Here is a 27,916-nt window from a genome sequence, read left to right as displayed (position 1 = left end):
GATGTGAGATGGTGTGACGGTCAACGCATAGAGAGCAGGTCAGTGGATGCGTCCCCATCTGCTTGTGGACATGTAGGATCTGTCTAGTAGGGCTGTGGTGGTCAGACCTCATCTGTTTGGTCTCAGTTTAAAAAAAAAAAAAAAACTTGCCCGAGATGTACTGCTCAGTGAAAACCAAGCCCCAACCTCAACGATTTTTACCAGCATCCAATAAGGAAGTGACCACAACTGTAGTAACCCGGAAGTGCCACTGGGGGCAGGATGCAGAAGACAGCCATTTCTCATTGACTCCAATGTTAAACCTGCTGTTTTCACAGCATTATTAAACCTATTTCAGGCCTGGATTAAAAAAACATTCTAGTCTGTATGTTTAGGTCATATCTCCATGACAACACTGAGGGGGGTGAATTGTTTTGGACCACGCTAGTTTTTATTCTTTTGGAAGTTAAAATGTATTGGCGCGATCTCTTGAGTGACAGCTCTCCAACCGTTGTCACTCACTTTGCCTCGGAGGTATACGTCAGCTATCTCCCTCCCACCGACGTGAGGCGGAGTAAAAATCTCACAAAATGGCGACGCGCACAAACCAGAATTATTGGATGCCGTGTGAATAACTGAGGTCAGCCCGGATGCTACATCCATATTGTAATAGTGTCGAGGTGCTAGTTACACAAGTAATCAATCGTTGGATTGATACACTTTGGGTGAAATCAAAAGTTGATACAGTCCACCACACATCATACGTAATTGGCAAATACAGTGTACATGTGTTTCATCATTGGTAAATTTAGACAAGGCTATAAACCACACAGACCAAAAACAAACTAACATTGTTTCAAAATCAAAGTTTTAATGAGCCTCATATAAAGATCAGTGACATGAACTAATGAAAGATTTAAGATGAACAACAAATATGTGCAAACTAATAAAACTGTTCACACTGGTATAATTAAGGAGGTGTGTGTGTGTGTGTGTGTGTGTGTGTGTGTGTGTGTGTGTGTGTGTGTGTGTGTGTGTGTGTGTGTGTATCTGTGTGTGTGTGTGTCTGGGTGTCTGTGTCTGTGTCTTACCCCGTTATTAAAGTATGTGTCTAAAACATTCAGTCCATAGTCCCTCCTCTTCTCATCAGGAGCTAACTGGTACATGGCCTGCAAAGAAAAGAACAGAGGTGTAACAACCACAGCAACGCAGGAAGCCATTATGCATTCAACCAACATTCAGCATCTCTCCAAATAAGGTCAAAGAGTTACAGGCATCAGAAGGCAGAGAGAATAAGATAGAGAAAAGGGTAGTTGGGTTAATGAGGAACAAGAGAGAAGAAAAAATGTAAATAGAAATAGCCGCACAGACACTTGAGTAGTGATGTTAGAGAGGTGACAAAAACATGTCATCTCAGTCAAGGCAGCAAACTGGCCACCATGTTCCACTCCTCATGCTCCATCCGTTTCATCTGTCAGCTACCATGATGAAGCCTCAGCCGTCACCCCATCCATCATTGTGTTATTGGTCAAATATGGCCGCAGGTAGGGAGTTGGCCCGGAGGTTGACTGCTTCAAGCCGACTGTTTTGTTTGAAAACAAGCTGGGCCAAGAAGATTGGGACCAACTCCTTGGACTATACGCGTCACAACCTCCTCAGCAGCACCTCCAGCACACTAAATGCACTAAAATGTTGCTGGTTTTATTCTGTTATTCATTTCTTAATTTGCTGTACCTTTATTTAACCAGGAAGGTCAATAAGAAAAAAATCATAATCTCTTCCTTACTGTCAGTTGGTGTGAGAATATCTCACTCCCGGAGCGGGGAACTAACTACACGTTTGTCTGCAAAACCTTGAAAAAGACTAACGTAGGTTCTTATTCGAAGAGCACGACCCCCCCTCCCCTGTTTTCCTTTCTCGCATACCTCCAGGGGCCTAGACACAAGCTCGGGCCTATGTTTGCCTGCTCACCCGGGGGACCTGCCTCTGACGTGGGCTTGACCTCATTGAGGAGTGCATGGAGGAAAGGGGTGGGGTCTCGCTCTGACAGCCTGTCTAAAGTCGCTAATCACCCCCCTGACGCCCACCCCACCCACCCACCACCCCTGTGCTACTGCCAAGAGCTGCAGGCAAACTACCAAGCCGAAATGACTCTCCCTCACTCTGCAAGGGCCCCCGATTCAGGCCGGTCCCATGGGGGAAATCACAGAGAGACCAAGAAGAAACAGGAAGGGACAAGTAAAATGTGTTGTTAAGTTGATACAAAGTTGATTAAGCCACATCAGCTCCACAAAACTCTCTCTGTATTTCTCAGTGTGGCAGCGTTTACAAACTGGTGTTGTCCCCCGGTTCTCTGGCGCAGGAGCTCAGAAAAACTCCCAAGAAGCGACCAAGAAATGTTTTGGTTGTTGGTTCTACTGCTAACAAAAAAACCTGGAAGTACAGCAGGAGGTATAAAATCCATGCGCGGTCACCAGAGGCTTACCTCATGGTGCTGCACAGACAGTGTTGTTGTTGTTACTCAGAATTACTCGTGGGGGGGGGGGGAGAAGTTACGCTAATGGGGGGAGTAGTTTCAAAGTATTCTTACCACTGTATCCATAAACTCGATACAGCGCTTCAGCTCTGGCCTGGTGTCACAGTACTGGCGGAATAACAGCCGACCGATGGGCTGCTTCTCACATAGGCTGGTGTAGTCCCTCTCTGTGGGGAAGAGAGAGGGTGGGAGAGACAAATGGAGACACGTCATTACACAAGAAATAACACACTATAACAGGTTCACAACCCAGAGATCAGACCAGTCAAAGGAGTGAGTGTTTAAAGGGTTAGTGTAAAAAGTAAAAAATAAAATAAATTAAAAAGAAGGACATTTTACAGTAAACAACCTCTTTTTTCTGACTTCTTTGGTTGTTTTAGTTCTTTGTAAAACAGCTCATAACCCACAGGCAAACAACCAGAGGATCACTATCAAAGGTTGCCGCTTCTTATTTAAAAAAAATAAAAAAGAAATTCGGAACCACTGCTCCTGCAACAAAGGGCTGGTTTGTACTTTTTGTCCTGTGTTGCCCCCTTACCCAGCGAGACAAACTGCCGATATATAGATGCCGTTTTCATGTCTCCGTTTGCAATTAAGCAGCCGTCTTGTGCAATTAGCCTCTTGCTTACCGCCTTGTGACTCGCCTGAGCGGAACACAGGCTAACTCTCAGACGCACAGGGCAAATGAAAAACATATCAAATCTCCTTATCGATGGCCAAACATGCAACTTCATATACAAGTTCACAATGTGTATTTCAGCGAGTGTGGATACGTTTAAAAAAAGGTATATTTATTTATCCACTTTCCAAAGCAGCTTTAGAATCATGCATCATTCAGTTACTTTGCTAAAATAGAATAATCCCACTTATTAAAAAGGTTTTCAAATTGCAGAAATAATATTAAAAGGAGCGGGGGGAAAAAATAGGGGCAAAAATGTTGAACACTTCCAAAAAGCAACCTCTCTCTCTCTTAATTAGAACCTCTAGCTTGTGCTACAACTGGCTAGAGAACGCAAACACACTGCCTGTCTGTTTGTGTTGTATGCGTGTTGGCGTGTTCTCTATGTGCGTCTGTGTCTCTCGTGCAGCTGGCCCCAGCCTATTAGGACTAATGGTGTCCATTTGAGTCATATTTCCTCTGGTACCAAATGAGGAAGAAGATCCAGGACGTTTTCCATCATTGGTTGACAGTACGGACACACATGCACACACACACACACACACACACACACAAGATAAACATACAAACAAAAATAGGCTGCACACACACACACACACACTGACTAGAGGAGGAGGGATGCATGGGATGAACATTTCTGAGCGGTGACAGCTCCAGGACAACCTCCAACAGTAAATCAAATGTGCTCAAGCTCCCAGCTGCACTGTTTATTACAGCATTCCCCTCAGCTCTGCAGCTCAGGGCTTCTCATTCAAACTCACCGCAAAAACAAAAAACAAAGATATGACTTTGGGGAGCAAACAGTAGAGTGTAGGAGATATCATATATTTATTGCTTCCCTTTCCTCTGTGTGGCGGCTGTTTTGGAAGTCTGAAGGAACAAAAGCTCTTTCAGAAAAAATCTCACTCGGAGATCTTTTGGCTTTTGCTACACTTGCCCTAAGACATGATCGCCTTTCATCTTCGATCGGCAAGTTTCTGGAGGCCTGCTCTGGTGATTCCCAGAGTTCAAATGTGAGCTGGAGCTGGAAAAGCCCCTGATATTCATCATTGATAAAAAAGCAATATTCAGGATGTACAGCAAAACAATTATAATTGAGCATTTATTGAGCTTTGGAGTGTTTCAAATTCACTGCTTGAGTTTGATTCATCTTGCCAGGTGAGAACAATGTCGCCCAGTTGTGTAGAACAAAAAAATGACTTTAGTCGCAAACAAATCTGTTGACCGTCTCCACAAAATTCCTGAATCTCCGTCACTGCTAAGGTTATCAACAACTCTGTCCAATCAAGAGACTTCATGTGCGGACATGTGACTTGTGTTTATGAGCTGGGTTTGTTTGTAAATGGGCAGTGTGAACCTAAACAAACCAAATCCAACAAAGTCAACTTTTCCACTCTGGTTTGGGAATAAAACGAACACAGTTTGAATCCTTTAGCGTCTGCTGCTGTTCGGCGACCATAAGCCTAGAGATGACTGGTGATTATTTTTTTCTCGTGTGTGTGTGTCCCTCCACTGCATAACATTAAACCAACACATTTCAACCACTTTGGGGCTAAGGCTCTGGATTACAAAGTGACTCTTGGTAGTGTTTCAGTGTCTGGAGTGCTCCAGAACAGGTTTTGTAGAGATTACATTTGAGGGTGGTTTCATTCTAGACTAGTACACAGCCATCAGATCCCACACACTATGCTGAAACACAGCACGGCAGGTCACTATCTGGGGGTCACGCACTCCAATTTGGAAGAACAAACCGAAGAAACAGTTGTTGTGCAATGTTTTTTCATGCTTTTAAGTCACTGACACATTGAGCAACGTATCCGACGCCAAAGCGATCCATGTGTCACAGCATAACAGCGGTGGTTTCATAATGAATTGACGACATGTCTTATTATACAAGTCTATATAATTGAACAATTTTAAACCTTAGCTGTTTTTTTTTGCTCATAGACTGTGTACAGGCTTATAGCACTGTCATGACCAATATTGTTATTTTAGAATAGGCGTGAGACAATATGAAAATTTCATTTGAAAAATAATTCATATATTCAATAAAACTCTTACAATGGCTCTTGGACATACTGGAAGAACTTTAGCTTACATTTGGTAAGAAATATGTATTTTTAGTAGCCTGGTCCAACCAGACCATCGTACTTCATTTCATTTGTACAGAAGGTCTGGAAGTGCTGTAATTGGCAAACGTTCACTCACTTGGAGGCGGGTGTCTGTCGAAGTTTAAAACTATTGGATCTGCCCAGTGCCACTCTGGATTAGCCAACCAATCGCATCACGTTTGGTCGTCACGTGTGTCATGAGCCGGCTTTTGATGGTGCGTTCCAGTTGGACAGGGAACTCGGAAATCTCCGACTTCACCACATATTGTAGTCTATGAATCTACCGGTACCTGGCAACAGTAACTTGTTAGAGCCTAACGTTTAGTTATTTGGACGAGAAAGGTTTTAATACTTTCGCGAGCAGATGCACTGGAACACAGACAGGTCGGAACTACCAAGTCGGAAATCTCCTTCTTCCGAGTATAAAGGAACGCAGCATTCAACTGAAACTGGAGCGCGACTTCGACGTCATCGTTCTCAGCCACTCGCTCTGTTCGCTGATTGGACAACTGTAGATTCTCCGGAGAACTGGGAAAATGCACTGTACACCCAGACTGACTACTGATGGGAAAATTAAATTTGGCCGGAAGTAGGCGGGCGGGCGGAGCCAGGCTATATTTTTAGTGCATCACAGATAGGAAAGATAATTTTGTTAAGTGAAAAACTATCTTACAATCTTACAAATAATCTTTGGTATAAGGGAATGACTGGAATTGATAGGAAGTCTGTATTCCAGGGATACATATATGAACAATAATATATCTATTACATGTTTATGGGACACAGTTTTACTTTTAATAGGGTTCAGAGTTTTTTTTGTCCACGGTCTTAGGCCTCTCCTTGCTATATAAATAGAGGGGAGTTGTCTCAGCAGTGTTATCTATACTGTGTTATTTTCTGTTGTTTTACATTTGAACGGTACACAGAGAGATAGGACTTGTCAAAAAATGCACCCAGGGACATTTGAATGCTTTCAATATCTATATTTTCAAAACGTAGATGGAGAGCCGGACAATTTTCAAAAAACCCAGCATGTTCCTGTAAGAGCAACAACTACTGCAGAGGCAATTCATGGCAGTCTACCGGGGGAGGAGGGGGATAGATTAAAGCTGATAAATGAGCAATCTTTTACTCTTTAGGTCTGAGAAGCTTTGAGCTTTTGCAGCCTCAGCAACTGTACAGCAATATCAGGTCAATGTCTGTTAAATGTTAAGATAACGCCCATAGTAAATCACATGTATGTATTTGTATTTCCTTTTTTTCCTTTAACGAATCCTTAGTTTTTGAAGGTGTGCAAAAGGCCACAGAAGAAACCACAGTTCTTTCAGCCTGGCTCTGGATTAGTGTGTGACAGCAAGTATGTGTGTCGGCGTCCAAGCCTATTCCATGCTCTGAATCATTTGAATGTATGAGAACGTGGGCCAGCATTCCACCAATGAAAAATGTCCTCTTTGCGTAAAGGAAACCTCCCCTGCGTCCCGAAGAAAAACAACTGTGAAAGTCAGACGAGGGAGAAAGATTAAGAAAGTACTAAGGCAGCAAGGTGTCAGAGAAAAATGTGACAGGAAAATGAAAGGACTTTGGAATTGTGAGGCTGGAACTAGCCCGGACTAGTACCTGTCTGCGACGGCAAAGTAAGGTGCAAATTACAACTTAATTAGAACTCCAATTTAGGCCGACACTGAGTGAGTTATTGAGACAGTGAAAGGCCAGCTTAACGCAAATAAGTAAAGGTATATGTACGCTTTAAAGCAGATTGAAAAAGAGATGAGAAGCAATAGATGGACATGTAACGTATGTGTTGGATGGAGACCAGCAGGGAGATAAAGCGAGAGGAAGAGAGTCCTAAGGCTGGCAGACAAAGTGGCTGCAGCCTCATAATGTAATCTAGGCTTCCTAGAAGACTGCACACTTGTCAAGGCTAAGGTCAAACGCCTGACATTATCAAGACACAACAAAGACACGACTATCAGTAGCTATACTGTATCTTTGCAGCCGCTATTCCAACACAGTGTGTGTGTGTGTGTGTGTGTGTGTGTGTGTGTGTGTGTGTGTGTGTGTGTGTGTGTGATGAACATGCTTGCACGTCTGCGTGTTTAGGTAGGCATAAGGGCTTATTTTGATCCTGCGCTGTGTGTGATAGGGACATTACTTAATAGCCTCCATGTTGTAATGACGTATGTAACCCTCAACAGCTGCTCAACACACATGGGGGGGGGGGGGTGCGCTCACACACACGGCTCATTTTTCGTATCCTCTGTAAAGTTATAATCCCAACGGCAATAAATACGTGAGACATGACAAGTCGGACGCTCCTTCACACTTGCGGTGACGTTTATGTGCCGTTTTTAGGCAGACTGTAATCCATCCACGCTAACGACAGAGGCATTCAACTTTAAGATCATTAGATCAGATTCCTAACATGAAGACAAAACGACAAGGAAGCAAATCGACGCCGAGTAAGCGATACCACCTGAGGGAGTACATGTGGATCTACATCTCCCGGACTCCCTCTCTCGCTCTTTTCTCTCACTCACTCTCTCTCTACCATCCTCTTTCCTCCCACAGTAAAAGCCTCTCTCTCTCTCTCTTCTCTTCTCTTCTGTTGCTCTGAAGTGGTGGAGGGAGGGAGGGAGGGAGAAGGATACAGATAGTGGGAGGGGGGAGGCATGGAGACAGAAAAAAAAGAGGGAGGGAGATTGTGTGGGGGAGGGTAGCACTGCAATCTCTGGCAGAGATAGCCGTGACGCACCATTACACACTTGTATGCCGCACACACACATTCCGAGTGCTGTGGCATTCAGAGGACCGGTGTTGGGTGAGGGGGGGGGGGACGAGAGGAGATAATGTAGCCCAGGAGTGGAGCACTTGTCTGGGCTACAAAGGGGACAATCCTGCCTCTATTATTTCACTAAGTCAAACCTGGATGTGGAGAAGGGGAAGGAAGTGTGAGTGAAGAAGACGTTTGGAATATGTTGTGCCAGCAGACGGATAGTGACGGCGAGACACACATTATGATAAGGGAGACTCTGAGATTAACAAACGGCTGTGCAAACGGATTCCCTGACACACACACACACACACACACACACACACACACACACACACACACACACACACACACACACACACACACACACACACACACACACACACACACACACACACACACACACACACACACACACACACACACACACACACACACACACACACACACACACACACACACACACACACACACACACACACACACACACACACACACACTTCCTGTACTCTGCCTATAACGGCGGGGTGGAGACGGGTAGAAACAGGAAGGAAGTTCAATTGGAACTTCCTCCTGCAGTCAGACACACCCCAACGTCACACACAGCATGGCACGTTATCCTTCTGAATGGTACACACACACACACACACACACACACACACACACACTTACCGATAGTGCGTCGTAGCTCCTCACACTGGCTGATGTGGGGGAGTTTAAGCATCTCCTTCCATTTCTTACTGCGGCCATTCCTCTTCCCTCCTCCACCTGAGACACAGAGAGAGAGAGAGAGAGAAAGAGAATTAGAATCAGAATTTAGAATTGGAATCATATCATCAGTCAGGTAGCTGTTCCCACGTTGCAATTGGAGCATCTGACCACGTCCAACACTTGGCGCCCTCAACACAACGACAATAAGAAGACATTCCACCTAGCGTGTTGCGTGTTACGTGCGTGTTGACCTTGCAGTGACCAGGGGCAGGGACAGCTGGTTCCTCTCACCAGTCGCCTCGATGCATCATGACGGAGCATGTGGTGAAGAATGTTGACAGCTCCAAGGAGCATGGGGCACACACACGTCTTGTCACACAAACACACACAAACAAAGCAGGCTCTCTCTCCCAGTACGTAGCTTTTTTTTTCTCTTTTGTTTTTTCATGCAAGCTGTTGTTGGACAGTCCACTCTGCATATCAGATGACCCTGGTGTGAGGGGTCAACGACCTCTAGGCACAACAGCGGGTGGGGTAACTGCATCCATTTAACTGATAAGCTCAGTCCAACACCAGCAGGGATGTGTGTGTGTGTGTGTGTGTGTGTGTGTGTGTGTGTGTGTGTGTGTGTGTGTGTGTGTGTGTGTGTGTGTGTGTGTGTGTGTGTGTGTGTGTGTGTGTGTGTGTGTGTGTGTGTGTGTGTGTGTGTGTGTGTGAAGACAGAGAAATGGGCTGCATTCCAAAACCTTCCCTGCTATCTAGTATAGTAGAAAAAGATATAGGATGTCCCAATACATGTGGTCAGATACACGCTTTAAAACACGCAGATACACATGCTTTAAAAAAAAAGTTGATAACAGCCCATAATCTACTGCGCAAAGGAAGTTACAATGGATATATACGGTGAGTACGAATTTCCCAATTGTATGCATCATGCATGCTAACCAGCATCTACATACTTTTTATGATCAGCTAGTATGTAGAATAGTAAAAAGAAAGAAGTATATGATTTGGAATGTAAGGATGGTCTCTGATCAGGGGTGATCTGAGGCATTTCCTCCTTGATTACTAGATGTAGGAGTATTTCTGGATAGGAGCAGAGACAAGAGGAAAGCTCAGACAGTAGCATCAACGTGCATGTGTGTTTGTGTGTGAGTGCCTCCATGATCAAACTCCAAAGTCCTTTATCTTGTAAAATTAAATACGATAAACGTTATGCGGGTTATAACTTCTCACTTTAAAAAAAGCATGCCTGTCCTTGTTTATTGTTTTGTACATTTACTTAATTTGGTGTTTTCGACTCAAAACAACATCAGCTTTGGCTCAGGGTTTTGCATTCTTTTTTTATATAAAGATAAGTACTTGCATACACTTACAGTATAAAATGTGTGACTGGCTATCGTTTCAAATGTTTTCACTAACAGTGCCTGCTTGATAGTGCCAACTATCCAACAAAAACCAAATGCCATATTTGGCCCCAGACGAAAGGGTTGACCCAATGTCACCCTCAGCCCATTTATGTAACCTAAGTCCTCTTCCTCTGGTCATCTCTCAATGGAGACACAAAGCGGCCAAATGGCATCAAAGCAGCACATGATGGGGCATTCATCATGTCACAGTGCTATCCCTTTCAATCCCTGGTGTCTACTTTGCTGCACTTCTTGCAGTGGGCCTGGATACAGCAGGAGGGCAGCCAAAGTCCCTTCTGTCTGATATTATATTGGAGTTTTGGTATCAACATCTAATACCGAAACACCACTCTTTCCACTTCCTCTGGGGAATATAAACCTCCTCTTTAAATTATAACATTATCACAGACAAAGACTATTTTCTTAAACATTGCACCAAATAACTTGGCTTCAATAAAATACAGTCAAAATGAGCAAAACTATTATTCTAATTACAGATTGTTTGATCAGATAATAAAGCTCAGATTTGTCTTCACTCATAATGTTTATTACAGATGTTTCTAAATTAATGTGATCTTGAGAGTAGTCAAAGTACTTCAAAGCCAACTTTTGGTATTCTATCGTTTTCAATACTAGGCATACACATGTTGCCGTTTTAATTACAGTAGGTGGTAGAAAAATGAGTAAGGGAGTCGCATTAAGGACAGAATGGCCTTCCTGCAGAGACACACTTCTGGTGTCAGAGTCAGCGGACATAATCCCTTGACTATCTTTGGGCACACTTTGCCGGTTTTCCCCCCGCCATCGCTTCAATTCCATGTTTTAAAACACAGAGTACGTCTGATGGAAGCCAGTTGCATCCGGCTGGTTATTTTGCAGCAGGCCGAGCACCAGCAAACCATGTGACTCTGTGGAGGGACGACAGAGAGGGAAATCCTCTCTGCCCCAAAGTTCACCAGACAGCGGCTGGCCAGGCGGCAGCATGTGACAGCTTCAACACAAACACGTACAGGGGTTTGCTATGGTCAAACACCTGTATAAGAACACAACACAGTTTACCGACACACACCAGCTGTTTGTACTGCACAGCTGCATGCTCTAAACTCTACACAAACATCCCCATCTCTCTTCTAGTGCATCACAATGTCAATTTTGTTTTTTGTCAAATTAACACCTCAATGCACAGTTTGCACCTTTTATTTATACTAGTATGAAAGAAGACATGTTATGGAAAAATGTAAGTTTTTGCCGGACATGTCTCCCCTTAAATGTTTACAGTGAACACTGACAACCGAAAGCATATTCACAGGCTAGATAACAGAACTACAAGCTGTCAGGATTTATTTGGACACACAGTAGAAGCAAACTCAAAAACACACTTTCTGTTCTGTGTCACACCTCGTGTGGCTAGACAGGAGCGCCATGAAGAAGCTACTTGTTGATGTTAACCAAGTTATTAAATTCCCACTGGTCTCAGATTGTAGTTGTAACAGGCATCTTGACAGACCTGTTGTGGGGCTGCAGGGCGCGCACACACACACCGGGTGTAAACGTATAGGCACATGCACCAAAATGTACCCTTTAATTACAGGAAAAGCAAAGCTGGAAAAAAACGGAAGAGCAGCAAAGATAAATGTTAACAGTTAAATGTGGATAGGCCATCATAACACACTGTCTGATGAAAGCCAGTAGCAGTGGACTGGTTATATGATATTTCAGGGGAAATCATTGCTCACACTTGAGCTAAAAACACAGATTGATTGATGAGTGCGCTCAAAGCAGCTCAACAAAAAGAGATGAACTCCTGGCCTGTCAGAATGTGACACTGTTAGAGGGAAACTGAAGTGTTGAGACCTGAAGCACCAATAATGGCTGAAAGTGACAATCAGTGCTTTAACATGGTGTCAGAGGAAATGTCTTTATTGTGGTAATCCGACTGAAACTAGACTTATAAAACACATGTAAACATTTTCCTCCCAACAGAAACTGCAAATCGAATTTCTTAAAATCGAGCTAACACTGCCAGATAATGCAATGTGTAGCCGAGCTTCTACTGCATTTATAAGGTATGGCAGCAGAATTGGACATAGCCTCATTCGGTCTTTAAATCGGTCCACCTCCCGTGCTAGGACGGTTGTCCAATTAAATGTCCTAGTCATGCTAGAAACCATAGCGACTTAACTGTGCGTGTAAATGTAGGCCTACTGAATGATTATATATAGTACACACACACAGGGAACATGAGGGGAGAAATAAGGAGGGAAGACGAGAAGCATTGAGCAAAATGAAAAAAACAGACGGGAGATACTGACGAGGAAAGAAAGACAGCGGGATTTTAATAGCAAGCTACGGAAGAGCTGGCGTGTGTGTTTTAAGTGTGTGTTTGTGTGTGTGCGAGTGTGTGCACATGCCTGTCGGAGCTGGCTGGGCCACCCCGCCCTGTTTAATGTCACTCTGACGTCAAAGCCATGTGTGCAGGCCCCTTAATGCAGACAGGATGGAGCAAGTATTTATTTAACTTTGGGAGAGAACGGGGCCCTCCATAAACAGCGACTTCAGAGCAGCTTGGCTCATTCATGGCCTGAGCCCACAGCCAGCACAGCCCAGCACAGCCCAGTGCAGAGATCATCGCGCAGGATGGAGGAGGGACGGGTCTGCGCATGACAAGATTCCACCGTTGGAACATGTCGGGGAGAGAGAGAGAGACTGGTGTCAGATCCTGAGACCAAGGCGCACATTCCTCTCCTGCTAAGATTTATGGACAGTGGGGTCGTCCCGGTCACACAGCAGTGTAAGATGTGTAACATGCTACAAACCACTGACAAACTTCACATCCCATAACCCCCCTCTCCCCTCCCCTCCCCTCCCACGATGTCCCAATGTCTCCTGTCACACTGCTGTCAACTGTTCAAAACTAACTAGCAAAATGCGACATAACTGCTTCACAGCATTGGCCACGGATGAATGGTTGATCCAACATCACCCTGCGCTTGTTTAAAACATCTAAAAGCCTCTGGAAACCTTGTCTAGAATAGAAAAAAAATCCATTCACGATATCAAAGTTGGGTGTCTCAATAAGCTTTGACAAATCGGATTCAAAATAAATGGTCATAAATATTAGAAAACGTAGATGATAGGTCCAAGAGTCTGTTGTTTCCTAAAGGGGGACACAAAGTGCCAAGTGGCTTCGATGCAACACACCTGACGTCTTATTACTATGTAACTAAAGTCCTGAAAGACACCAGGTAACAATCACTGTCCATTATTGTTAAAGAACTTGCAACACTGTTCAAAGCAGGGATGAAAAAACAGACAGTAGCAGTATCATTCACTTTGCATTACAGGGCGTTTCCTCCATTTACAAGTCTGATCCGTCCGACTTATTCATGACATAGGGGTATGCATGAATCGGAAAGAAAACACCCAAAGGGGGGAGAAGACGAGAGAGGGAGTCAACCGAGAGTGTTTTCATGCAGCTTTTGTTTGTGTGTGTGTGTGTGTCTATCTGTCGGGGGTGAGCTACGAGTGCGTCAATGAATGCACAATCATGGGGCTCTTCTGTCTCCCGTCTCTGCTCTCCTGTGATTAGTGGTAGTTCTCACATAGCCTGTCCAGCACCATCCCAAATGTGCTCCTCACCCTGTCTTCCCCTTCCCCCTCCCTCTCAAGTGGGACAAGGAGCCAGACTGAACAAGTATCATCCTAGGACAAGTAATCCCACCCCCACCCCCATTACAGAGTTCATACAGCTTTTGCTGCTTTTTAAAAAAAAACTATTTATTTCACAATGCAAAAGTTCGAGAGGAAAAAATATCCTGTGGGACCGATAGATTTACGACTCCATCTCGCATATGACTAAACAGCTTTCTATCTGTTTCTATCTATTTATATAAAGAAACAGGTGAAAAGAGGCCGAAACCATTCAATGGTCAAACTTATGATGAACAATATAAATGACCAAATATGCTGTTATCAGGTTGTTGTTGTTTTTTTTTTAAATCTCCACAATCATGTATCACCATTTAAGATATACTAAGATATTAGATAAAACAATATATACTGTATATATAAAGTTTAGGCAACACAATTTGACAAGCTTTTCAAAAACTTTATTAAGGTAGGGTATATTTGGCAAGGAAAAAAAGTTCACCCTATGCAGTTTATTTAGGCAAATGATAATCATAATTGTTGTTAGGCTTCAGACTGTTGGTTAGACAAACTAAGACATTGTTAAAGAAAGAAAAATACACTGTCTTCACTATTTTGCAAACCAAACACTTAACTGAGTTATCAAGAAAATAATTGTTAGTTACATCCCTAAATTGCTACTTAGTTAACTTTATCAACTAAAAATTAGGCCCTATGCAGCACATATTGAATACACGGAGCGATAAATGGTCATTCTGTGAAACTCAAAAGGGGAGACAGTCTCACTGGCAACTTGCTCTGCTGTGATTCCCAGCTTTTTTCAGATGTTGCTGTGGCGTGAACACAGGGCCTTCATCACCACCCATCTTTATTTTGCGTGGACATATGGGAGAAGCCGCTCACCCATCTGATGAACACATGCCCACACTCACAGTAACAGCCACAAGGCCAGAAAATCAAGCTCGTCTGTGACAGTGACTGTGCCACCACGGCAGCCAGTGTTTACATCCTCCTCAGACAGTATGACTGGTAGAGTTCCACTGCACACTGCACACAGAGGGACATGTAATGAGCTCAAGAAAGGGTTTAAGGTGAGACACGGCAGGCAAAAAGAAAAAAAAATTCAAGCACTGGCCAATTTTCGATTTTGGTCCAATAACATGTCATCCTTCACACTAGTATAAATAAAATGTCCAAAAATTTTCATTTTTGTGTTTATTTGCGTCTGTATATTTCTCCTATCAAACCATCTTTTAATGTTCATCTAATGTTATCTCAACATTAGTTTTATTCAATACTAAACCAAAAATCTCAACTACTAAACCAAATCAACAAAACTTTTCACAATCATTTTAAGCAGTATTCTGTAGGTTATTACAGAAGGATTTGGTCATATGTTGATCATTGAACACAGTATATTAAAAAAAAATCTGTTTTCAAATTATGTTCGTCTAAACTTTGGCCACTAATATGCCGAGAGAAAAACTAATTAAAAAGATTTTAATTCTGTGTTTATCCAACATCTAGAATCTAGATATTTGGCTCTTAAAGTGATGCAAATCTATACGCATAATTAGTCGGATATTGCCACATTTGCCTATATAATCAAACATTTATGAAAACATTGTGATACAAATCAGCATTTAAATGTTAGCAATCAACTGGCAAAGTTTCATGATGATGTCTGTAAGTTAAAAAGGTCACCCTATTCACCTGCAGTGTCTTGCCGTAATTCCCTTGAACTTTGACTCCAAAAAGCAGCGCAGGGTCAAAAATTAAGGTTGTCACGCTCTCCAAAATAAAATGAAAAACTAAAACTCTAAACATGCTGTGAAGTTACTCCACTACATGTTGGCACCAACAGCATTTGTTCTTACTTTCAAAACACTGATAACACTGTTTACCAGGATATTTTTGGCCATTGGCAATGGAACCGTGCATATTTGGTACCAGCCCATGCCTCCTCGGAGCAGTCGCAAAGGTGGCTTGCTGAGATCAGACGTACGCATGAGGCGCTCTACCAAAAACATGACTTAAATGGTAGGAAATGACAGAGGGTCACGCATAGTTTAGGGCCCATTGTAATATGAGCGTGCACACTGCACATGCACATCGAGGCACACTGAATCCCGGGCTGTGATTAATGAACAGCCTGTTGCTCTGCCGTACAGTGTGTCGATTGGCCCGGAGCGGCCCCCCGATAAGGAAAACATTAGCTGCGAGTATCTGTGTTGCCTACTCAAAGCAAAGGGCCCGTGTTTGCATAAGGTAATCCGTCTGTATACTCGCACTGAAAGACACACATCCCCTGCTCCCTCACTGACTTCAGCCTCTTGTTCCCCTCCCCCATATAAACACTTTTCTTCTCTTGTTATTCCTTCGTTAATTCTTTATGGCCAGATTGTATCTCTCCCTCTCGCTCTCTCACTCTCTCTCCATGTGGCCTCAATAGAAAGCTGGGGGGGGGGGGGGTCACGTGTCAAATATGTGAACAACATTACAACATAAAGGTAGATTGCAGAACATGACAACAAACAGACAAAGGCAAGCGGCAGTGCAGGGGGGCACACGAGGCAGGGCACGCAGTCTTTCACATGAGCAGAAAAGTATACGACACACACACACACACATCACACTGCACGGCGTGCGCAGACGTGGTGTTTTGCAAGACCTTTCCTTCCTCTGCCTCGTCTCTCTGCCGCGTTCGAATTATGTTCCATTAAACGTAGCCGAGACGGGCTTGAAAACTGACCCTTGTTTTCACAGTGTCTTAGGGAGAGGGGGAGGGAAGACGAGGGAACATGGTGAGACTGAACTTGAGCTGGCCGTGTATGCATGCAGGGCTCCAGTGTGTAAGGTGTGTGTGTGGGGGAAGGGGGGGGGGGGGGGGCAAACTGAACTGGCCTAATCATCTGTATGTTTTCTACAGCTGTCTTCTCAGATGAAGAAGAGCCCAATGGTACATTTCACAGCCCGCGCTGTAAGAGCAGGAACACAAAAAAGCAAAAGCGGCCTCTCTCCACCGCTGAGCCCTTGAGTATGGATAGAACACATACAAAGAGATTATCTCTTGTACGACAACACCTTCAACAAGTCATTTTTGAAGGCACGACCGTCATCAATTTGAGACCAGATGCCAAAAAGAAAATTGTGACCCTAGGAATTTTTTTAGAAAAGGCAAACTTAATGCTTTGTATACACTTGCTTCTAGACTCTTATTAAACTCTTTTTTAGAGAACCTCAATCTTTATTTCAACCATAAGTACTTGTAAACACACTCAGCCGTACTAAAATCAGGATGACAGCTGGGTTCTCATAGGAAGACCGCCCGATTAACATTTAATAGGGCAGCTGAAACAACGTCCCTATGATGTTCACAAAGTGCCTCCAAAAGTGCCTCTTCATGCTTAGTCAGCTTGCCAAGAAGCTGTTCTAATGGACATCCCGGTAGCCTAACCAGCTAAGCGTCAATGCTATGGCCGTGCAGCAGAGCTTTGTACGCAACAACACTGCGTCTGCCTCTCCGCACAGCCCATTTGTGGCTGTAATAACTGTAAAAGGAGTCCCACATCAAGGGACGGTCACAAAGCAACGTGTTTTACGAGCCTCAGCTGGAGGAAACACCCCAGAGTGATGACAACAAGTGTTAGCCTAGCTATGACCACAAAGCTAATAAAGCTACGTTGGCTAACGTCACAGGAAACCCCTAACCAAGCGGCCTGAGAACGCCCGCAAGGAAACAGTATGAAGAGGGGGGGGGGGGGTTACACCGTCAGCAGAACTACATCCACTTAAATCTGTTAGCTTCTATAGCGATAAGAATCAAAAAGCTACCAACTTGTAAAGACAAGCATGTAGAAGCATTAGATAAGCAGCAGGATTGAAGTTTCTTGTGTTTGTCAAAGGAATGCTGGACCGTCCACATTCTTTCCTCTTTATGAAGACAGGAGGAATGATGAAGGAAACACAGCACAAGAAGTAGATGTGGTGAAATGTGAGAGCTTGAAGGAATGAAATGGCCTTCATGTCCAGTCTCTTTTTACATTTCACTATGACAATATGAGGGTAAATTAAATGTGTGGTGAACATGTTCATGTTTGTATTAAAGAGGAATTACAGTATGACCTCAATAGACCAGAATGCATTGCAAACATCCAACATGTTGGGATTCGACTAAGGGCTGCAAATTAGATTTCTCATCTGAAAGAGGACCACGCACCCACTACTGCTCTCTTCACCTACTTTATTTATAACACACAGCTGAACGCAACAAGTAAACATCGGATCTCAACGGGCATTCTGGGAACTGTAGTCTAATCTCGATTTGAGCAGTGGATACGAAGCACACATTTACAGATATCAACATCAACAGTCACCTATACCGACCAGGGGCCCATGTAATACAATTCCCCAGGTGCCGCAAAATTGTACCCATAAAGAACTACAACTTCAATCAAACAGAGCAGTGCAACACAGTTTTCACAGAGCTTTGAGACATTATTTTTTAGCACATAATACAATACAGACATGTTGTAAATAAACCACAGTTAAATGCTACGTGACTTTAATTTAGGTATCAATTTATATAAAATGGTTGTCATCCGTCATGCTCCATCAGAAATCCAAGTTGCAACTGTATCACAATATAACTCTGGTAAAGTGCAGACTGCTGAAAGTGTACAATACCAGAGCGTGCAGATGGCGGTGGGGGGGGGGGGGGGGTTCTTTAAATAGTTACAAAAAATGTTTAGAGCATGACAGTGGAGAATATGGTTAGCCTCCATTGACTTTTCAGCTCTGACAGAGGAAAACCTGTCTACTATAAATTATCCATTGGGCTATTTAGCACGACTCGCTTCAACTGCACGTTCGGCTGCGAGAAACATTTGTTTGTAAATCAACGATTGTTTCCAGCTTCATGTTAACCAACTCCTTTACGTGAAATCGATCAAAGGGACCCTCCGATCTGTTTACTAAAAGAGCTCGCACAGATCCATGTAATGGAGGCAGGATATTTGGTGAAGAGTAAACATCATTTTTCCACACGGATTTGACACCGCCGTCTGCCCGGCTATGACAAGCTGCTCTGCCTCGGACTGCCAGCTCAGGTGCTGCAAAGTATTGTAAACAGTGGAGTCTGCGGGACAAACTATGATTATGCTGTCTCCAAATATAATGAGTGCTCATAGCTGCGTCGCACACTACACACAATTTAAAGGGTAAATATTGAATACGGGTAGCGCCTAATGTGAAACATGTTTAGACTGTCAATATTAATTATTGGCGTGACACTTCTGATATAGCATACAGTATGGGATGATGTGGAATCGTACTGCTGCGTAGAACATATTTCTTCTGTGCTTGGCTGAGCTTTTTACAGCAGCATAAACTGTGGTTTCACCCAATTCACCAAATCTTGTCCTCTTGGTAGGCCTACTCTCTCACAAACACCATTTCCAAACTCTTAATATAGTCGGTAACACTTACAGTAAGGGCACATTGATTAACTGTTAGTTAATGCTTAATTAATGCTTAATGCTTGATTTACGTTTGCTAGCCACATATAATTTCTGATATGTTGTACATAGATTACAAGATTGCTTGTACAATATTTGCCTGTGCACATATACCCGGGTGAGGACTAGTAAGACTTAACTAACCATTACCTTACGGTTCATAACTGCTTAGTTGATGCTTGATAAGCAATAACTAAGCATTAACTTACCGCTATGCTTAGTTAACGCTTAACTAAGTATAAGTTAACTAAGCATAGTTAATGTTTATCCAAGGATTAACTAGCTGTTAATAAGTAAGCAGTAACAGTTAGTTAACCAACTGTTAATACCATTAACTAAGCATTAACTAACCGTTCATTAATGTACCCTCATTGTAAAGTGCTACCATATTATATCATGCGAGACCTATAGCAATAACTTCCTCTGACTATGAAAGGACTGTCACGTCATGCAACTGTCACTGCTTACTGTCTGAGCCGCCCCAATGCAAAGAAAACATCTAAATACTGTAAATGTGGCGTATTTCCTTTCCAGGTCATGCACCAAATGTATGTATAACATTTAACTGCAGGAGCAGCAGTGTCATCTCTACAACCCCAAACCACTTCCCCTTGATGTGTCATTTCAACTAGACACACCCTGTCCCAACACTTCTCCCTCTGGCCACCCACTTTCACATCAACAGGTGTGTGAAAAACCTAAGACTTAAGAAAGTCAAACGTTGTGGGCGTTGTCTTGTAAACAATACTCAAAAGTTGTCTGGAACTAACACGCGCGCAGGATGCACCGATAAATCAACAGTCCAGAGTCCATCACGGGACAGAGAATTCTGCATTTCGGGCAAACAAAAAAACGCCTATGTAAGCCTGAGTGTATAGTGTGCAGGGGAACACAGACCTGGAGCGAGCTTGAGGAAAGCTTCAAACTGTTGCATTCTGTCTCCATCTTTAAGAAAAATCGGAGGGAAAAACTGCCGATGACATATGACTATTGATTGTTCCGGGATCGTCTGTATTGGTGGTGTTTGTCTGTATTGTGTCTATGTTGTCGTTGTGGTGTCTGTCTATCCATTTTCCATTTATATTTTTAAAGTTTGTGGGCCCCCCCTCCGAGAACCTTTTAGTAGCTTTGTTTGGGGTTCCCATTTCGATCGTCGTACATTTCCAAAGTGTATCATGCAATTGTTTCTTAATAATATGATGATGACGACGTGTGAGTATACTAAAAAACTATGACAACAACAAAAACTAAACTTGACAAAAAAAACTCTAAAATTATTTTTTATTTTTTTCGTCTCCATGGCACGGTCAGGGAGTTACAAAACAACAGATTTTTAATGTATTGCTCAAGGACACATCGGTAGGCCAAAGTCTTGCTGACTCAGTGGCCGCTGCTCACTCAGCCGGTGGACTGCCTCCCTTCCCTTGCAGATGCATTAGATGCCATGCAGCATGAAGGTGACCCTAGAGACACTTTGGACTAAGAAAGACCGCTGACCTCTGATCCACGGGAGCCGTTTCCTGTCTGGATATGTGCGTCGTAAAAAAGGTGGGGTTCCCCGTTTATGACGCACTGAAAGGCTTTTGACAGCTGCAAACACCCACATCTGGAAAGGCTAATTAAAATCAAATAAGTCTCCTGTGCGCCTTTTAAAAAAAAAGGACAGATTGGGAGCCGTTAGCTGTTTTGACGGGAGCGCTTATTAACACAGTGAATTGTAGAGGAAGGGAGAGATATAAACAAACACGCAACACTGACTGTATACTCAACATGCTTGACGTGGCATAGGAGTGTCCCAGATATATGGCCTAACGATTTCCTTTTTTAAAGACTGCAAGTAGCCTACTGAATTTTCTTCCATCGATACACATATTGATTGTATTTTTAATCGATTGCTTAATGTCTTTAAAATAACTGGTTGGTTGTTTAACTTGAAAAAAGGACTGGAATGATAAATGACTGTATAGGAACAACAATCACAATCAACATTCCATCAAATCAATCAACAGAGGTTTTTTGCACAAATCATCCCAATCATAATTATGGTGAACCTGGGCCACATACTGGCTCCTTCCACTCTACTGCTTAAAACACTTGTCACAGAGGGCCTTCATTCTGGGGCCTCGGGTGATAAAAGACTGGGGGACACTGACAGCTAGTGCGCATGTATCAGTCAGCATACAGTAACCTCACGGGGCAACACTCATGATGACAATGCCAAGCACCATTTAAAGGCAGGTAGGTCTATAGGGAAAGGCCATGGTGCTGCCTCGTCGGGTCGGGAGCAGCAGCTGCTTCTGCTGCTACGAAATGGATTGTGAATAATCCATTTCACAGCAGCAGTGTTGGCGTTTAGTCTCGAAGTGAAGCGCATGCACTCCGAATAATAATGCAAACCAAAGGCAGGGAAGGCCCTCCGCGCGCACACGCACACACACGCAAACTATGGCCAAGAGCCGTGTAGGCTACGCACTGTAAAGATTAAGAGAGACTGACGAATATTAATTGATCAACTCGCGCCACATCATCCCCTGATGCCACAGATCCTTCTACTGGTGTCCAATCCCGGTTGGGATATACAGAGAGAAAGAACACAAGTTGATATCGTTGAGTAGCCTAGCAATAACACTTTTTTTCTTTTTACCCTCATCTGGCACTTTGATACAGTGTTGTAGGCCTACACCCACCCTGCGCCCACTCATTTGCTACAAAGTAGCCTGCCATCTCTGCCATCTCCTGGAAAAACAGATGGATACTCGCCTTTTCTCCACCTCCAGGTGAGCTGCGGCTGCTGTGGGATCCCTGGCCCACTGAGCAGCGTTCACACCCGGGGCTACAGCGCCTAGTCCGCCAGGGTACACGGAACCTTGGGCCTTCCTCAAGTCTAACCACTGCATCTTAAAAACCTCCGCTGCAACGTTATTTCATCCCTCCCTCCTTACCAACAGCGAAACGGCATCGCAGTGAAATAGCCTATGTCTGCATCAATAACAATAGGCCTAATATAATTAATAGGCTACCACCACACATTCACCTCACATTCCAAATTGAGCGACATCCGACAGTGACAGCCAGGTAAAGAGAGGCTGCACTGAGGCACATAGAAAAGCCGCGCTGCGCAGCTATATTTTGGTCCACACTCAACCCCACCGCGTAGCCTAATGTGAATAACAGCAAATGTCCGTTAGACTATGTAGTCGTCAAAATTGTAGGCTAAATATCCACCCAAACCCACGGGTGCTCATGTGAAAAAAATCGCTCGACAGGCAGCCCCCTAATGTAACGCTATATAGCCATGTAAAAGGCGATGCTGCAAACACTCCCTGCGTTGTTCATCTCCTGCCTGCCTAGGGCCTTACGTTAACCTGCCCCGGTGTTTGTGTGTGTGTGTGTGTTGCTAGCGTAACAGCTGATTTAAACAGAATAGCCTATGTTAGGCGTTTGCTCGGACACAAAGCGCCGCTTAGGGATGGGAGACAAGACAGTGATAGGCATCGAATCCCACAGCCGAAAGCTCGGGCTCGTCCATGGCCATGGTGTGTAGCCTATGTGTGTTTATATATGGAGCCTATGTATGTGGGGTGGTTGTGGTGTGTGTGTGTGTGTGTGTGTGTGTGGAAGGGGGGGGGGGGGCATTTTAATTTATTTAATTTTTTTTTCTTTTTTTGCCATTCAGCTGTGCTTACCTTCCCGTGCCTTCAGGAGAACCGTGTTGGCCACGATATTTTCAATCTCCATGGTCAGAATGTGAGTCCCGAGCAGTCGCGATACATTTCACTCAGCGGAAAAAGACGTTGATTTTTTTTCCTTCTTCTGATCAGACGTGCCGACGACGGTGAGGCTGCTGCACGCGCACGGGGCGAACGCGGCACTGGCGCATAGTAGTCGTTTTAATAGTGGTCGTCGTTCCTCTCCATTGCAAGACGCTTTTTTTCCTCCCTTTTTTGTATCAAACCCTACCTACGGAGCCTGTGTGATTACGACGGGGCTTGTTAGCATTCACAGCCTGCCTCCCTTCCCTCTCTGCCTGCCTTCCTTCCTGCTTCGGCTCCCTCCTCCTCCTCGCCCCTCCTCTGCACAACGAACCAGCGAGAGTAGGAGGGATCAATTTACAACCAGTGCAACCGCACACACGTTCACACACAAAAGCATTCATACATAGGCCTACAGTGCATGCATCCAATTTCCTATACTTAAGTTCCCAAAATTAGGGATGGTTATGCCATGTATTGTGTGGCAGTGTTGGAATTAAAACGAGATCATGTGTGTGGTTTCCTACAAGTTTCCCCCAGGCATATCATTCTCCCCAACCACAGGAGCAAAGGCCTACTGGAACATTCTAGAATATGTTTCCTTTGAATCATCATTATTTTGTATTATCAAAACATGAATTATCATACTAATTAGTAAAACTTTTCCTCCCCATGGGCGCGTTTCAAATCACATAGGCCTACTTATTTTTATATAATAAATATTTAAAGGTGCCCTCAGGGAAGGGGGATTTGTTTACATTTGCAGAGCTGGCAGTACGTTTACAACAAATATGTAGGCCTAGCCTACTCTACTTGTATAATGACTTGAATAATGATATCATCTTAAATCAAAACAAAATCATTTTGAGGAACCCGGAACCAAAATAAGAGTAGAATATGTTTGTCAACTGTAAACCCTGCTGCTATAGACAACAGTGAAACAGTAACTTTGTTGGTAGCTTCCTAACTTCAGACAGTTTTCCAGGGATTTAATTTTCCTTTGAGTAAAGTTTATTTACTTATGAAAATATATCTTAGAAAATGTTCACGTCACACCCAAAGTCCTATGCATTATAGTTTGCCTACTGCAAAATCCAATTGTCTGTAGTGCATCGGGGTATTTTTGGCATATTGCATTTGACATTGGGACATCCTAAATCTTTTTTTCTGGCATACTAAATAGAGCGGAAGTATGGGGATCAGAACGCAGGGCATTATTCCCTGCTGTTTCATGTGCTGGCTGACTGATTTGTGTTTTCAGGACACATGAATGCCATTAGCCACCCAGTCCCAATATACAGGCCTCTTATGGTGTGAACAATGGTGTGTGAGGGTTTTAAGTTGTTGCATTATGCCAAGCCCCACAGCCTGGAGAAAAGAGATAACACACTGGCTTTCTCCTCCTCACAGCCCCACCATGACCCAGCGTCCCTCAGGGTTTTTCTAATCTGACTTTTGGATCAGCTCAACCCACAATGCTTTGAGAAGAGCCGCTTGGCATGCGAGTAACAGAGGAACAGAGAAGTTGCGTGCCTCCTAGGAGGATGTGGTAGTTGTAATTTGGCATACGAAAGGCCTATAGGAATTGTTCTTCAAAATGTTCATTGATTCTTTTGAATGTGATCATTGAAAATAAACAATGAATAGCAGCTTCACTTTGTCATTTTGCTGCTAGGTAATAGGATATTATGCTGAAGGGCTATTGGACATGTCTTTCAAAAGCCAGACGATGGGAATCAAATTCACCATCATGATTATCTCCCAGAGAAACAGGTTTAGATCTAAGGAAGTATGCAAACCAAAACACCTTTGGAATTAGGTCATTTTCTTCAAAGTATACAAATTCAACTTAGACAGGTTGGTGCTATTGAGCTCATTGTAACCCTTCAGTCAGGATTACATCAGTGGGAATTCCAAAAGAAAGAGACGTTGGTGTGCATATCAACTCGATTTTAATTATTTGACCACTTCAGTACAGAATTCCTCTTCGCCAATGTTTTGTTGTTGTTGGTGATTTCATTGTTGGGCTGTTAGTCTGGAACAACACATAATCAAACAAATAGACAGATAGTATAATGAATGGTCCATATACTGTAGATGCAATGCTGCCACCTAGTGGAGATAATGCCTAAATACAAAAAGGCATCGCATGCAGGATGCCTTTATATTACAAAGGTTTTTTTTTAAAGGTTTCTAGAAATGTATGCTAAATAAGTAGATACTCATTTGTATACATGTATGGATAATAACCACCATCCTTGTTGCTAAATGTATCTCATTTTGTCAGGTCAGCCCTTTGCTGTGTTCATGCAACTAGTCTTGGGTGAAGCGGTCAAATCAAGTACCTTCACCCAAGTACTGTATTGAAACACAACATTTGAGATACTTGTACTTTATTTGAGTATTCAACTGGAAATGTATTGGCAGATTTGTTGATAATTTGAGTCATCTTTCTGGCGTTCAGCTCCCACCTCAACCCCTATTGCCCTGTTTTCCCCAGTGGCGTATTATACCCCAAAGAGAACACCGCCAGCACAATACAATGGTGATTGGATATCCAAGCCTTTACATTGTACAATGCACTTGACAAACAGGAAAAAGAGTAGCAAAAGTTACCATCTCAATGCTAATTGGCCGGGGGAGCTTTGCAAGTATTAGTCAATAGCTTATTCATTTTTAATACATATTAAACCAATTTTATTCAAATCTGGACCTCCTCCAATTGCCTGTACAATTCTCCTTTTAATATTATCATTATGCATTAAGATTCCACCGTGGCCTATCTGCATTGAACACTTTTACTTTTCATTAGTACATTTCCCAAAACCTTGTTTCTTGTCTTCCCCAATATTTCTCTCCCCACATTTCATGTCATCTGTCTACACTTCACCTTCAATTAAACTCACAAAATCTTGCCCCAAAAAATCCCTGAGTTAAAAAAAAGGTTGAAATGATGTTGATAATTTGACGGGAAAATGTTATTCAGAAATGTACCAAATGTGATGTAAGTGATAACAATTTTTCTGTTTGTACTGTAAATATCTGATTAAAAAAAGACAAGCTGAACCTAAAACCATCCCTATCAGATAACTGGGTACATGGTAGATCGTAGAAACAAACAACCAGAAGTCCTTAGTCGATAAGAGTCAATAAGTCAGAAGCTTTCAACACATGATTTCTACTTCCAGTAAGCAACTAGCTCAAAATCATTCCCCACCAAATGTTGCTTTTAGTTTTCCTTTCTGTTGTGTAGGCTACATGTGGGACACCAGGTGGTGCTGCAGCCATAAAAGTGTTGAACTGAGCCAGAACTTCACACTTACAAAAAAATCATGGCAGCTGCAGTGATCTGATCAAATTTGTCATTTGTAATCCTCCTTTCTGTGATTTGGTCAAATGGAAAACATTTTTTTATCCCACTTTGTTTACACAAGAAATTATACAAGTGTGGACCATGTTTAAGCAGCAGATTAGACTAGCTGGATACATGGTGACCCAAAATGCTCTTTTTGTATATGTCTTACTAGTATTGTGGTGTTTACCCTACTCAAAGTCACAATGGAACATCATCTGATGACAATTCTTCTGAGGAAAAGAAGAACATTGGTCATATGTATGTACAATGTGAACTTTCAAGACAGGATGTTCTTTGATCATAAAGGCAAATGTCTGAGTCATATTTTCTACCACCCTTTTCTACTACCCTCATTACCATAACAGAGGTTCCTAATTTTGTCATGCCAAGGATACACTGAGAGAGACCCCATCACACCGTTTCTTAATCCATTTCATATGAGGTATTTACTGTCATGATCCTGCTTGGGCCTCAAGCCCTTGTGTTGTTTTACCTACCTTCTAGACACTGCCCGATTGTAAACTCTGTTACCCAGTCAGTAACTCTCCAGTCACCTAGACCCGGTGTAGTTCCGCCTGCATTTAGCTTGTTGCTAAATTCTGTTCTTTTTTGCCACAGTCTCCCAGCCTGACTCCAGCCACCAGCTCCAGCCCTCGTCAGCCAGCTCTCCCTCCCTGGACCCCTCTGCCTGCCTGCTCTTGCCTGCCTCTGCTCGTCTCCCCGGATTCTCCCCTTTGCACTTCCTCCTGGACCCCCATGCCTGTCAGCCACTCCAGAGCCTGGCCCAAAACCCCAGATTCCTTCTAAATAAACCCTCTTAAACTGGTACTGTCTCTGCGCCTGTGTCCTCCCTGTCCAGCTGTTACATTTACAGTCTTATGGGAGGCTACTTTTTACTTCTACTTTAATAGGGAAACGCAATACATTTTTAGTCCACTACATATGCACAAGTAGTCTACAAAACCCGATTTTCAATGCAGTACTTTGACTTTTGACTAGTTTTTATTTTATTGTGGTAGCCTAATTGCTAGGCCTACTTTTATTTGAGTAAAGTATCTCAATACTTCTGACCACTGCCACTATAAATCAAATAATGAAACAACACTCTGCTAAATAAGTACTTTCACTTTCAATACTTTATGCACACTGTTATCCAGTTTGTAAACGCTGTCATAAGGACTACCTTCTTAGAAATACTGAACATTTTGTGGAGCTGATAGGCTTAATCAATTGTGTCAACTCAGTTGGCAATGGCTTGAATGTAACCAACATTCATGTACATTGGCTTGCAAAAGTCTTCATACCCCTTGAAATTTGACATTGTCACGTTACAACCACATACGTACATTTAATTTATTGGGATTTTATGTGATACACCAACACAAAGTGGCTCATCATTGTGAAGTGGAATGTAAATTAAACGTGGTTTTAAAATTTTTTTATAAATAAA

General features: G+C 43.1%; 1 protein-coding gene across 2 annotated transcripts in view; it reads right to left on the bottom strand.

Annotated features, from left to right (window-relative positions):
- grk4 (G protein-coupled receptor kinase 4) overlaps positions 1 to 23,384 on the bottom strand; it is a 45,436-nt gene extending 22,052 nt beyond the window's left edge. For both annotated transcript variants that reach the window (XM_080029309.1, XM_080029308.1), the window contains exons 1-4: positions 23,046 to 23,384; positions 8,748 to 8,843; positions 2,570 to 2,682; positions 1,071 to 1,148 (exon numbers count right to left, since the gene is read on the bottom strand). In XM_080029309.1, the coding sequence (XP_079885435.1) occupies positions 1,071 to 1,148; positions 2,570 to 2,682; positions 8,748 to 8,843; positions 23,046 to 23,097 (339 nt within the window). In that variant the 5' untranslated portion in view covers positions 23,098 to 23,384. The remainder of the gene's footprint in view (positions 1 to 1,070; positions 1,149 to 2,569; positions 2,683 to 8,747; positions 8,844 to 23,045) is intronic.
- Positions 23,385 to 27,916: the final 4,532 nt, after the last annotated feature.

Source organism: Ammodytes marinus (genome assembly GCF_949987685.1).
Source record: "Ammodytes marinus genome assembly, chromosome: 6".
In the NCBI taxonomy this organism is placed as follows: Eukaryota; Metazoa; Chordata; class Actinopteri; order Uranoscopiformes; family Ammodytidae; genus Ammodytes; species Ammodytes marinus.
This window is presented reverse-complemented; position numbering and strand designations above follow the sequence as displayed.